This window comes from Ahaetulla prasina, chromosome 16, assembly GCF_028640845.1.
Source record: "Ahaetulla prasina isolate Xishuangbanna chromosome 16, ASM2864084v1, whole genome shotgun sequence".
NCBI lineage: Eukaryota > Metazoa > Chordata > Lepidosauria > Squamata > Colubridae > Ahaetulla > Ahaetulla prasina.
In genome coordinates, this window is record NC_080554.1 from 10678000 (window position 1) to 10690396 (window position 12397).

General features: G+C 48.5%; 1 protein-coding gene across 1 annotated transcript in view; it reads left to right on the forward strand.

Moving 5' to 3' along the window:
* Positions 1 to 12397, forward strand: part of GOLGA2 (golgin A2) — a 47919-nt gene that overhangs the window by 8680 nt on the left and 26842 nt on the right. Inside the window, exons 4-11 of the mRNA XM_058159636.1 lie at positions 2234 to 2332; positions 4228 to 4268; positions 4396 to 4459; positions 7182 to 7241; positions 7764 to 7844; positions 9885 to 9923; positions 11476 to 11538; positions 11680 to 11773. Coding sequence (XP_058015619.1) covers positions 2234 to 2332; positions 4228 to 4268; positions 4396 to 4459; positions 7182 to 7241; positions 7764 to 7844; positions 9885 to 9923; positions 11476 to 11538; positions 11680 to 11773 — 541 coding nt within the window. The remainder of the gene's footprint in view (positions 1 to 2233; positions 2333 to 4227; positions 4269 to 4395; positions 4460 to 7181; positions 7242 to 7763; positions 7845 to 9884; positions 9924 to 11475; positions 11539 to 11679; positions 11774 to 12397) is intronic.

Below are 12397 nucleotides of genomic sequence, written 5' to 3' on the forward strand. Positions count from 1 at the left end.
AGTGGCCTTGGTCATAGTGAATCACCAAAAGAACTGAACTGTTGAGATTCTTCTCTGCACATGCGGATTTATTTTTCCCTTAGAAACATCTCCCTAAAACTTGTGTATTCCTGTATATCTGGAATTCGGACTGTTCAAGGAGGGAAGGAGGAAGGATGTGTGTTTTCCATAAGTAGTTTAGTTTAGTTTACTTGATTGTCATTGCATCTCGTACAACGAAATTAAGTGCCATCTTCAGGGTAAAGGTAAAAGTTCCCCTCGCATGTATGTGCTAGTCGTTCCTGACTCTAGGGGACGGTGCTCATCTCCGTTTCAAAGCCGAAGAGCCAGCGCCGTCCGAAGATATGTCTCTGGTCACGTGGCCGGCATGACTCAACGCCAAAGGCGCACAGAACGCTGTTCCCTTTCCACCAAAGCTGGTCCCTATTTTTCTACTTGCATTTTTTACCTGCTTTCGAACTGCTAGGTTGGCAGAAGCTGGGACAGGTCACGGGAGCTCACCCCTGTTACACAGCGCTCGGGATTCGAACGCTGAACTGCCAACCTTTCGATCGAGAAGCTCAGCGTCTTAGCCACTGAGCCACTGTATCCCCCTTCAGTGTACATTATACATAAAAAGTCCTCCGGTTTTGAGTGGTTCTGAAACTCGCATGCCGTCTGATCTGAAGATTTCTCTGTGTGTGTTATCACATTTACATTCCGCCCATCTCACACTCAAGCGACTCTGGGTAGCTACGGACACACAAACACAACACACCAGAGGTAGGCCTCTCGACTTACGGCCACAACAGTGGAGCCCAACAACATTTCTGCTGCTAAGCAAAACATGTCTTCAGCGAATTTTCTCACGTTCTACGACCTTTCTTGCCACCGTCGTTAAATCAATCGCTGCACTGTTAAGTTAACCCCGTTGTTAAGTGACTCCGGCTTCCCTCCCCCTTGCTTGTCAGAAGGTCGCAAAAGGGGATCACATGACACACACACACACACACACACACACACACACACACACCTGGGACGTGGCAACCGCCCAAAATATGAGTCCCAAGAATTTGGATCCGGTTTCCTAGAGGATATTGCAACTGTCTTAAGTGTGAAAAAATGGTTCTGAGTTCCTTTTTCCAGTGCTGTGGCAACTTCGAACAATCGCTAAATGAGCTGAACGTTTCTTCTTTTTTCGTATTTTCTTTGACGTGTACATAGCTTGTGCAGAGTCAAATTCCATTCCCCCGCCCCCCTTTCGGACTTCTCCCTCATTCCAGCAGGCATGTGATTGTAGGTGTAGCTTCCATTCCCCGTGCAAATATTACAAGAGGGGGCCTGCCTCATAAAGCAGCGGTCGCCAAGTGGTGGTCCGTGGACCACTGGTGCTCCGCGAGAAAAATATCTGTATCCTCTTCCCACTTCAGCCTAACTTAGCAGCCCTCCGAAGCGGCAGGCTTAGTTTCCCATTGTAGAACCTTAGTGTTGTGCCTCGTCCTCCTCAGACGGCCCCTCCCGTCTCTGTTATCAGACTCCGAGTCTGATAATGAAGATGAACAGCCTGTCATGCCTCCAGCCCCTCGCCCTGGCCCCATGCCCGGAGAGGAGTCAAGGAGTGAAAACAGAAACCCAATACAGCTCACTCATACTGTGTGTGTTCCTTCGATGCAGCTGTCAGAGCAGGAATTCAGCCAAGTGGTGCAATTACCCAGACCTGCTCCCTCTGACCCCTCCCTTTCCCAGATGCCGAAGACAATTTAGAGTGGGAGGATCCTCGCTTCCGGAGATCTGAGAGGCGACACCAGCAGAAGGAAGGGAGGGGCAGGCCTGGATAAATGCTGAGTCGTGGAGCCACACCCCACAGCCTATATAAAGGACCTGCTTGTGGCATTCCAACCTTGAGTCAAGCAAAGTCTCATCTAGTTTGCTGAAGTCACAAGTTGGACTCCTGCCTGCCCTGAGAAACCTGGAAGGAATTTGGCAAAGCTGCAGAGGCTTTGTTGCCACGCTTGATACGGACTTCCTAGACCCGGTCGTCGGAGTGGGAGGGGGACACAACACTTAGCTGACTTTGGGCATTAAGAGGATTAGGTTGGGTTTTCTTTTTCTTTTTTTTTTCTTTTTCTTTTTTTTTTTGATATTAGGATAATCTTTGTGGGACAGGTTTCCAAGCGAAGCTGTACGTCTGCTTCCTTCCCCACCTCCCAGCCTGGTGGGTTTAACCCTTGTGGTGTTGTGTGTTTTCTGACAGGCCCACAACGATGGCGACATAGCCGCTGGCGTCTCCTTGCTGTCTAACAGCAAAGACGTGTCTGCCTGTGTTGCTCTAAACCCCGGGCAGCTGTCACAGGTTGGTAAACATCCACTTCTCCCGGTAGTCCTCGACTTAACGACCACAGTTGAGCCCAACTTTTCTTTGCCGAAGTTTTAATTGTGTTTTGTCCCATTTTGAGACTTTTCTTGCCCCGGTCGTTCAGTGAATCCCTGCAGTGGATTACTTAGTCACCCGGTTGTTAAGTGAATCGGGCGTCCCCCTTGACTTTGCTTGTCAGAAGCTTGCATAAGAGGATCCCAGGGACACATAAATATGAGCCAAGGGTCTGAATTTTGATCCCCTGACCGTGGGGATGCAGGAACGGTCGTAAGTGTGAAGATTCAGTGGCCCTGATAATTTTGAACGGTCACCAAATAGACTGTTGTAAAAAATTGAGGGCTTCCTGTACTTGATAAGATAGAGAGACGTTCCCTGAGGATGAGCTCCAGCATGTGTCCGAAAGCTCGGAAGACTAAACCTCTGGTCCCCATGACCGACCCAGATTAGGTCCTGCAACATTATCCTGGGACACCTAGATTCACCTTCATTTGTGAAGATGTCCTTGATGACCGGAGGCACGGCACAGAGAGCAACACAGGCAGCTGCCAGTTCAAACCGCCCCCTTTATTGCTCCCAAATTTCCCCAAATGCTTTCATGTTTCTGGCAAGCCCCAGAGCAAAGTGATGGCACAGACACACCTCAAGTAGCTGTTGTGACTCGGTAGTAAACGCAATCAGTTCAAAAAGAAAACAGACTTTATTCATTCTCAGCGTCGTCCAAACTAAAAGCAAATTCTTCAGAACACAATTCTTCAGTCTTTATCACCAACCTTGGTCTAATTAGGCAAGCTGCCAAAGGCTTTTCTTGGCAAAAGTTAAAAAGCAGAAGATGCCAACAAGAAATAAATGCAGCAAGACAAGGAGCCATTCTATCAACCTTGTTTTCCGGCAAAGAGCCCAAACGCCGTTGCTGGTCTTTTTAAGCCTTATGGGAGGGGCGAATCATCTCTTGGCCCTACTCCTGGGTCATCCTCTTGGCTTTAGCTACTCTTGCCTTCTGGCACCTCTTCTCATGTTTGCATTAGGAACAGGCTCTTCCTGTTCCTCTGCCTCACTACTATCAGATTCTGGAGGCTCTGGAGTCCACACATCACTCCCAGATGGCCCTGTCCCCATCTCTGCCTCCGACACAGAGGCCTCATTCGGGCCTTCCCCAGCCTCCAGGACTGGCCCATGCTCTTTGTCAGCCTCATTGCTGCCTGACTCTGTTGCTAGCTCCACAGCCTGCTGGCGGACCACAACAGCAGCCTCTAACTGCAAGTAGTTCAGCCCAAGCACTGTGAGCACAGCGGCGGCAAAGCAAGAAATCCAGCAGGGCAAGTCAAGGAGTCCTGGAAGCAAAGGAGCCAGGCAATTAAGCCAGAAAGCCAGAAAGAAGGCAAGAAAGTTCAAACGTCGGCACTCAACACTCCCATGAATTCAGCGTTTGTTCCCAACAAATATCCCTCCCCACAGCGTCTCCTTAAGTCTCAGACCCCAGGTGTGCCTTGCGAAGAGGGGGCGGGGTGCTCTCCTCCCAAATAGCCAGCTCAGTCTGCGCTGTTCTCGCCTTCTCTCCACTCTCCGTGCTCGAGGACCAGGAGGGGGTGGTCCTTGCTCATTGTGTGAGTTCTGTCTCTCATGTTCACTGCTTAGCCTACCTTGCCCCCCTGCCTACAAACAGTCCCAATCCTGAAAGGCCCTGGCATGAATGGGCCTGCTCTTCCCCATTTTCCAACCAAGCCACCCCCCTCGATCTCCGTCGGCTCCGGTTCTGGCTCGTCTTCCTCCGATTCAGGCTCCGATAGGGGCCCGACAGTCTCTCCGCGTCTCCCTGTGCTTTATGTGCTCTTTGAAGTATAATCTTAATTGTGCGTCTCTCTCTTTCACAGATCGGTGACGCTGATCGTAATACTGTGTTGGACGAAAATAGGTGAGAGATGTTTCTTTGGTTTCAATTTCTACGACAGAAGATCTTTCTCCCGCTCTCTCTTTTCCTGGCCAGGGACGGCCAGACGAGCGATTCCAGCTTCCTTATTAATCCCTCGTCTCTCCTTTAGGTCTCTCTCCACAACGGAGAGCCTCCGCAAGCTCTCTGAACAGTTAAACGGCATGGTCAGCCAGGTAAGAGGCCAATCTTTGAGTTTTTAGCTAATTTCTTTAAAGCTCAGAAACAAACCTCGGAATGTCTAGTTTAATAAATAAATAAATAAAATAAAATAAAAAATCTAGTTTAATAAATAAATAAAACTCGGTATGTCTAGTTTAATGAAAAGAAGGACTAGGGGAGACATGATAGCAGTGTTCCAATATCTCAGGGGTTGCCACAAAGAAGAGGGAGTCAGGCTGTTCTCCAAAGCACCTGAGGGCAGGACAAGAAGCAATGGGTGGAAACTGATCAAAGAAAGAAGCAACTTAGAACTAAGGAGAAATTTCCTGACAGTTAGAACAATAAGTGGAACAACTTGCCTGCAGAAGTTGTGAATGCTCCAACACTGGACAGTTTTTAAGAAAATGTTGGATAACCATCTGACTGAGATGGTGTAGGGTTTCCTGCCTGGGCAGGGGGTTGGACTAGAAGGCCTCAAAGATCCCTTCCAACTCTGTTGTTATGTTATGTTATGTTATGATATGATATGATATGATATGATATGATATGATATTATATTATATTATATTATATTATATTATATTATATTATATTATATTATATTATATTATATTATATTATATTATATTATATTATATTATATTATATTATATTATATTATATTATATTATATATAATGTGGGGTCCTTGTTGCCCTCTGAGCTGGGTTGTTTCCTTGCAGATGTTTCACGTCCCAACTAGGGAACATCATCAGTGCGAGAAGGTAGCACTGGGTAGAAGCTAGCGCCTCTCCAGCACTGATGATGTCACCTAGTTGGGTTGTGAAATGTCTTCAAGCATACAGCCCAGTGTTGTGGTCCGCCAGCAGCCTGCAGAACTGGCAGCGGAGTCAGACAGTTAGGAGGCTGGGGAGGACAATGGGTCAGTCCTGGAGTCAGGGGAAGGCCTGGACAAGGGCTCTGCGTCAGAGGCGGAGATGGAGCCAGGGCCATCTGGGAGCGATGCGTGAACTCCAGAGCCTCCAGAGTCGGATAACAGAGAGGCAGAGGAACAGGAGGAGCCTGTTCCTAGTGTGCACATGCGCAGAACTGTTTAAAGCAGGGGTCTCCAACCTTGGTCCCTTTAAGACTTGTGGACTTCAACTCCCAAAGTTCCTCAGGGACCAAGGTTGGAGACCCCTGCTTTAAAGAACAGTTAAAACTAAAGGGATGACTTGGGAGTAAGGCCTGGAAATGATTGGCCCCTCCCATAAGGCTTAAAAGAGGAGCAAAGGCCTATGGGCCCTTTGCAGGAAAGCAACGTTGTTAATTCTGTTCCTAGTTGGCATCTCTGTTTGATTCTGGACTCCGTGTGGCTTTGCCAAGTAGATCTTTGGCAGCGTGTCAAGGGAGATAAAGGTCGGTGATTATCCCGAAGGAGTTCTCCCGAAGGACTTTTTTGCAACTAATTAAGACTCAGCTGTGAATGAACGTAATTCACAGCTGTTGGAATAAAAGAGGTTTTTGGGACTACTCTTGTGTTTTAATGACTCAGGAAGCCTAGGTCACAACACCCAGCTCAGAAAGCACCAAGGATCTCAAATTCAACTCTGAGCTACAAACAGCCTCTTTTCTTGAAATTTACAAGGGTTCCTGATAATCAGAGTAAGGGCACCTTGACAGTGAAGCAATAAATAAGTTTTGCCATGGGGTCTGTGCAGGGTGAAATGCTCTGAAGTCTGCTACCGGTTCGCTTTGCTACCGGTTCACTGCGGATGCACAGTGCGCGCCAAATGTGCTTTGCGTGCATGCGCACTGCAGGCACTACTGCGCAGCCCTGAAAAAGGAGGATTAAGGTAAGGTTTTCTAAGGTAAGTAGAACAGCGAGGGAGGGAACAGCTGTGCCGCGCGATTTAGATTCACGAGAAAGCAGAATTTCCTGCTTTCTAGCGAATATAAATCGCGCGGCACAGCTGATCGTCGCAAATACCGGTTTGCCTGAATTGGTAGCATTTTTTTTTTACTACCAGTTCGCCTGAACCGGTAGCTTTTATTACTACCAGTCCGAACTGGTAGCATTTCACCCCTGGTTCTGTGGGAAACGTATGGGAAAACATTTTCAAGCCTTATCCCTTTTCGGGGGGGGGGGGGAATAGCATTTAAGCAGAAATTGGATCCATGAAAATAGAACAATATTGGAAGGAGAAGGGAGTTGGCACAATCAATCTGTCTGCCTTCAGGGCTCTGAAACGCCCTTCAGCTTATTTATTTATTTTAATTCTTCGATGGGCTTAAAAAGAGCCAGTCGTACTCCCATGCAGTTTTGCATTACCTTGAAATACCAATCGAACTGTGGGAACAGAATCCAGATTCTTAGGTAAAGGTAAAGGTTCCCCTCGCACATACGTGCTAGTTGTTCCTGACTCTAGAGGGCAGTGCTCATCTCCGTTTCAAAGCCAAAGAGCCAGCGCTGTCCGAAGACGTCTCCGTGGTCATGTGGTCAGCATGACTAAACACCAAAGGCACATGGAACACTGTTACCTTCCCACCAAAGATGGTCCCTATTTTTCTACTTGCATTTTTTTACGTGCTTTCGAACTGCTAGGTTGGCAGAAGCTAGGACAAGTCACAGGAGCTCACCCCGTTACGCGGCACTAGGGACTCGAACCGCTGAACTGCCGACCTTTCGATCGACAAGCTCAGCGTTTCTTACCCACTGAGCCACCGCTTATTGTCACCCTTAACCCATCTTTTGCAGACCACAACTTACATCAACGGAGAAAACATCATGCCGTCGGCGGACATGAAAGAGATGGCGGTAGGTCCGCCTTTCCGGTCGCCCCGTCAGCCAGGATTTTGTAACCATCCCGCCACGATGTGTCACCCACAAACTGCAGCTCCCGCAATGCCTTTTAAGGGGGCTTGCTGATTTGGGGGGGGGATTCTGGGTTTTTGCCTTCCCTGCTAGAAGAGCTTGGGTTGGGGGAAAGGCTTTGAGTTCAAGAGATACCCATCCCCTTGGCAGGAAAATCGGCATAGAATTTGGACCACAATTTCAGCCCAGTCGTACAAGGACTGGACTCTTCAAGGTTGCATATCTTTGATTCAGTTGTCTTGGCTTTGAAATGGGGTTGAAATTTTTAGGATGCGGTATGTGATTCAGAGGGCGATGGGTTTGGGGTTCTTTTGTTGAGGAGGGGTTGAAGAACACTACTGAATTTTTTCCCCTCTTTTTTAAAAAAAGTGTTTTGCCTTTTTTTCCCTCTCCTCTTCTTCTCCTCCTCCTCCTTCCTCCTCCTCCTCCTCTTCCACCTCTGGCTGTCTGCATGTGCCCCATCAGACTCGTTACCAGGAGCTGGCAGTAGCTTTTGACTCCAGCAATTTAACAAACAAACAACTCAGTGCAGAGATAGAGGAATTGGTAAGGAATCTAACCAGATCGTCCGATTTGGCTTTGGCTGACTGCTCTTCTCTGCTCTCTGGGCTCCTGTAAGGTCCTCCGTCCTTTCACTGTGCCACAAGACAAGATGTGCAGTGTGCGCCGCTATGAATCCATTGATTGGCATCCTTCAATAGTCACTGTCCTCAGGAACCCCAATTAAAACTATGTTCAGGGTTACGTGTTCACACCCAAGCCTGTGTGTGAAGGGCTCATTGGCTAATTCCTGACCGAGTGTCTCTGCGTTAGAATGTCAACTCGCAAAGCATCCTTCGCCTGCTCTCGAGTTGCCATAGGAAAGGGGGGAGGATGGGAAACTGATGAAATGGCACGGCAGCCCAAAACAGATGCAACATTCCAAATGTATCTGTCTCAAGGCTGTATCCCAGGGTTACTTACAGCGGCTGGAGGGGAGTGATCTCTACAACCACGAAATTGCTCCCGTTGGCGAATGTGATTGATGACACACCCTGGGGGGAGGGGGGAGAAACGGGGGCATGATTGGGGCCGTAAATTACGTGGAGTCAGAGCTGGCTTCATTTGGGAACGTGTGGACATGAAGCTCCTAATAAATAACCGGGTTTCTTTTGAAGCTTGGCTCCAGGCAAGCCAGCTCTGACCCCACATAATTTATGGCCCAATTTGCAAGCAGTTCGTTCAGACCCGTGATGGCTCTTCTGCCTGTCTCCCAACAGCCCCCCCCCTTCCCCCCCCCGGGTGGAGATCAAGTGGATTCCCAACCTGTCTGTGCTTAATCTCTGACAGGTTAATACTACTAGGAGTTTCATCGTCCTTGGAAGTGAGATCTTCAGCCTTTTAGTAGCAGAACTGTCAGAAAGGGCCAGCTTGGAGGACAGGCAGAGATTTGCCAGGAGAGAAATTTGCCACAAAATAAGGAACGATGGGCTGAATAGAAGCAGCCAGGTAACTTTAAGAAACCGCAGGTGCTTTTGGGGAGAGGGAGAAGCTGTAGGTTAAAAAGATAAGTAGTGGAATCCTTGCAGATTTTACTCCTCTAGTCGTCGCCAACTCTAGGGCTCATCTCCGTTTCAAAACGTTTCCGCGGTCATGTGGCCAGCATGATGTCACGGAGTGCTGTCAACCTTCCCACCGAAGTGGTACCTATTTATCTACTCGCATTTGCCTGCTTTCGAACTGCTAGTTTGGCACAAGCTGAGCCAAGGACGGGGTCTCACCCCATTGCATGGCCCTTGGGTCTCGAACTTGAGCTGCCGGCTTTCCAGCCCACAAGCCCAGCGTCTTAACCGCTGAGCCACCGCACCACTCTAGAACCCGTAGGGATGAACCCAATTCATCCCGTCAAGTCGGGGAGAGTGGAAACGGGTTCAAAACTCAGTCCTGAAACCCGTGCTCACCCCAAGATAACAATCCCGACTTTCCCTCATTTGTTCAATATTGAGCCTTCCAGCAAGAGCAGATCTTTCTAGACCGAAACTTAAGATGAGCCGGATGCCTGTTCTACTCTTGTGACACCGTGAGGAAGCCCACGTGGGCCATCTTGTCTCGTGGCAGCTTCTTTTCCTGCTTGCCTCCTTCCGTGCAACTGAAGGCTGTTTTTGGGTAGCAAAAGGGGCCTCGCTGTGTTTGAAACCTTCCTTCTTGTCGTGTCGCACTCTCCAGCTTGTTTGCACGCCCTGTTTTTATCCCCCCCCTCATTTTTTCCCCTTTTAAATTCTCATTCCCCACCTTCTCTTCTCCCACTCTGGTGGGTCATGAAGTCCTTTGCGTTGGAACGCTGCCCTGTCTCTTGACAAGGCAGGAACATAAGTCCCAAGTCGCTTCTTTTCTTTTCGTTGTGGTGGTCTCTAAACGGACGGTTGTAAGTGGAGGACCCCTGTATCCCCGAAAGCAACGCGGCAGGGGTTGGGGGGGACCCAGGCTGGGGTGCTTCTGCTGGCCCTGACATCGGCACCTGAACTGTGTTGCTCCCCACAAAAGGCTTACCCAGCATTGCCTAGCTTCAGAAGTGATCCTTGCGTCTCCGTTTTGTTCCTTCTGCAGAAACAACAGAACCAAGAAGTTGTGAATGAATTGGAGAAGGTAACGGAGAAATATATATTCCAGAGATATAAAAATGGTGTTAATTTTGTTTCTTCCCCCCACCCTCGTCCTTTCTAAACTTTATTGGGAGGGTTTCAACTGTCTTACCTGCAGTTAATTTACAGACCCTCCCCCCTCTAATCTTATGGGTCGTGAAATTGCATTTACCCTCCAGGGTAGAGGTGTAAAAATTACAACTTAATTCATACGGTTTGGTTTCCCTCCAATTTTCAATCTGAACCGGGTCTTTGTGGCACGCAGAACAAAAACACACATTTTTTTTTGTTCCTCCATTCCTCACAGTTGTGTGGCTTGCCATCGAGTCACAGTCGTCCTATTGTTTGCTATTGTTCATTTTCTTAATGTAAAAGCTGCTGTTGGCGGCTGTATCAGCTACTTCCTGCCCTTCCAGATGCAAATAATTCTGCATTTTTTTTGAACATGGACCGATTAGTCTTGCTCAGCTGAGGGGGTGGTCCTTCTGTTTTAAAAACCTTACACCTTTTCACTTAGTTTTTTTTTTTTTAAATTAACACAATAATGGCATGCATTTTCAAAGGAGGTATGGGTTAGCAACAACTTGAGTCCGCCAAATAAACATGACTGCCAGTTTAGTCATCAAAGTATGAAGGAACAGAGACCACTCTCCAAGGATAATTTCCCAGCCTCTTCACCAGCATTTCTGTAAAGTTGTTTGTGGCAAGACCGTAGAAAGCTTTTAAACACTGCGTCCGGGCCCGAGCGGTTCTAGCAATATCTGACTATAATAAAGCAGTGTTTCTCAACCTTGTGTTCTGACCTAGGCTCCCTTAAAAAGCAGGAAGCAGAGTCTTGGTCCTGACAGAACCGCTTTTATTTACATGACTGTGAATTCCTTTCATTCACAGTCAGCAAGTCTTGTCCAAACAGTTTTTCAAAGGAATATTTATCAACACAAACCTTATCTCGCTTGGCAAGCTGCTACCTAACTTGTTTCCAAATGCAGCGTAAGGCAAAACTTGGCACAGAGTCTCTTAGAGTCACGGACAGAACTTTCCACTCTTGAAATGACCGACCGAATTGTTTCCTGCAAAAGCCCCCTCCCTGTTGGCTCCTTTTTTATTTCCTATAGGAGGGGCCAATCACCTCCAAGGTGTGGCTTTATTCCCAAGTCGACCCTGCTTTCTGAGTTGTTCTTGTCTTCTGGCAGCTCTGTGCATGCACACACTGGGAACAGGCACCAGCTGTTCCTCTGCCTCACTGCTGTCTAGCTCCCTCTCTGCCTCCGACGCAGAGCCCTCGTCCGAGCTTTCCCCAGCCCCCAGGACTGGCCCATGTTCCTCCCCAACCTCCACACTGTCTGGCTTTGCTGCCGGATCTTCCGGCTGCTGGCGGACCACAACACCTTGGCAGTTTGAAGATGGCTGAACGTCAACGCCATCCATCTTCAAACTACCAAGGTTTGAAATGAAATCCATCATGGTTGACAAACACTGCGCTAAAGGCTGGAAAACAGCGCCGCTAAACTTGACTGCCGATCTGGCCGAGCGTTAAATAAATTGTGTTTCCACAGGAGAAGAAGGGCTTTGAGCAGAGATTTGCGAAGGAGCAGGCCACCCTACGAGAACAATTACAGGTAAATACCCGTATCAGGCTCCCATCCCTTGTGCTGGTGGCCGCCTCAACTTACAGGAGGAAGCACCTGGTTTTGCGGGAAGCCGCCCGCTGGCTCCCTCAATGTTTGTTCAGCTCATCTCCTCCTTGGCTTCCTTTATAGGTCCACATTCAGACCATTGGCATCCTGGTCTCTGAGAAGTCTGAATTACAGACAGCCCTCAGCCACACACAGCAGGCCGCCCGGCAGAAAGCAGGTGGGTACCTATTCTGACCTAGGCTTCCCCAAATCATGAAGCACACTCCTTGTCCTGACAAAAAAAAACCCCTTTTTAACTAAGTTACTGTGAATTTCTCTCTTTATCAATCAGCAAAGTCTTTCAAGGGTGAATTTAGAGTCACAGACCTTACCTGGCTTGGGGAACTGCCAGGCCGATATCTTCAAAACTTGGCAAGGAGTCACGAACCAATTCAGCGAACTAATTGTCTCCTGCAAACTCCACTCCCCTTTTGCTCCTCTTTTTTTTCCTCCGGGAGGAGCCATTCATCGTCCACCTATGGCCTTACTCCCAAGTCGACCCTTGTTCTTTAGCTGTTCCCTTCGTCTGGCAACTCTGTGCATGTGCACACTGGGAACAGGCTCCAGCTGTTCATCTGCCTCACTGATGCCAGACTCCAGAGGCAGCTGATACCTGTCATACAGCCCTGGCCACCTCTCTGCCTTCGATGCAGAGCCCTCGTCAGAGCCTTCCCCAGACTCCAAGACTGGCCCATGTTCCTCCCCAACCTCCTCACTGTCCAAATCTGCTGCCAGCTCTGCTGGTGGGCCACAACAGTACCCTTTAGAGTGCTCCTTTCCTGACCGCCCTCCTTTTTAATCA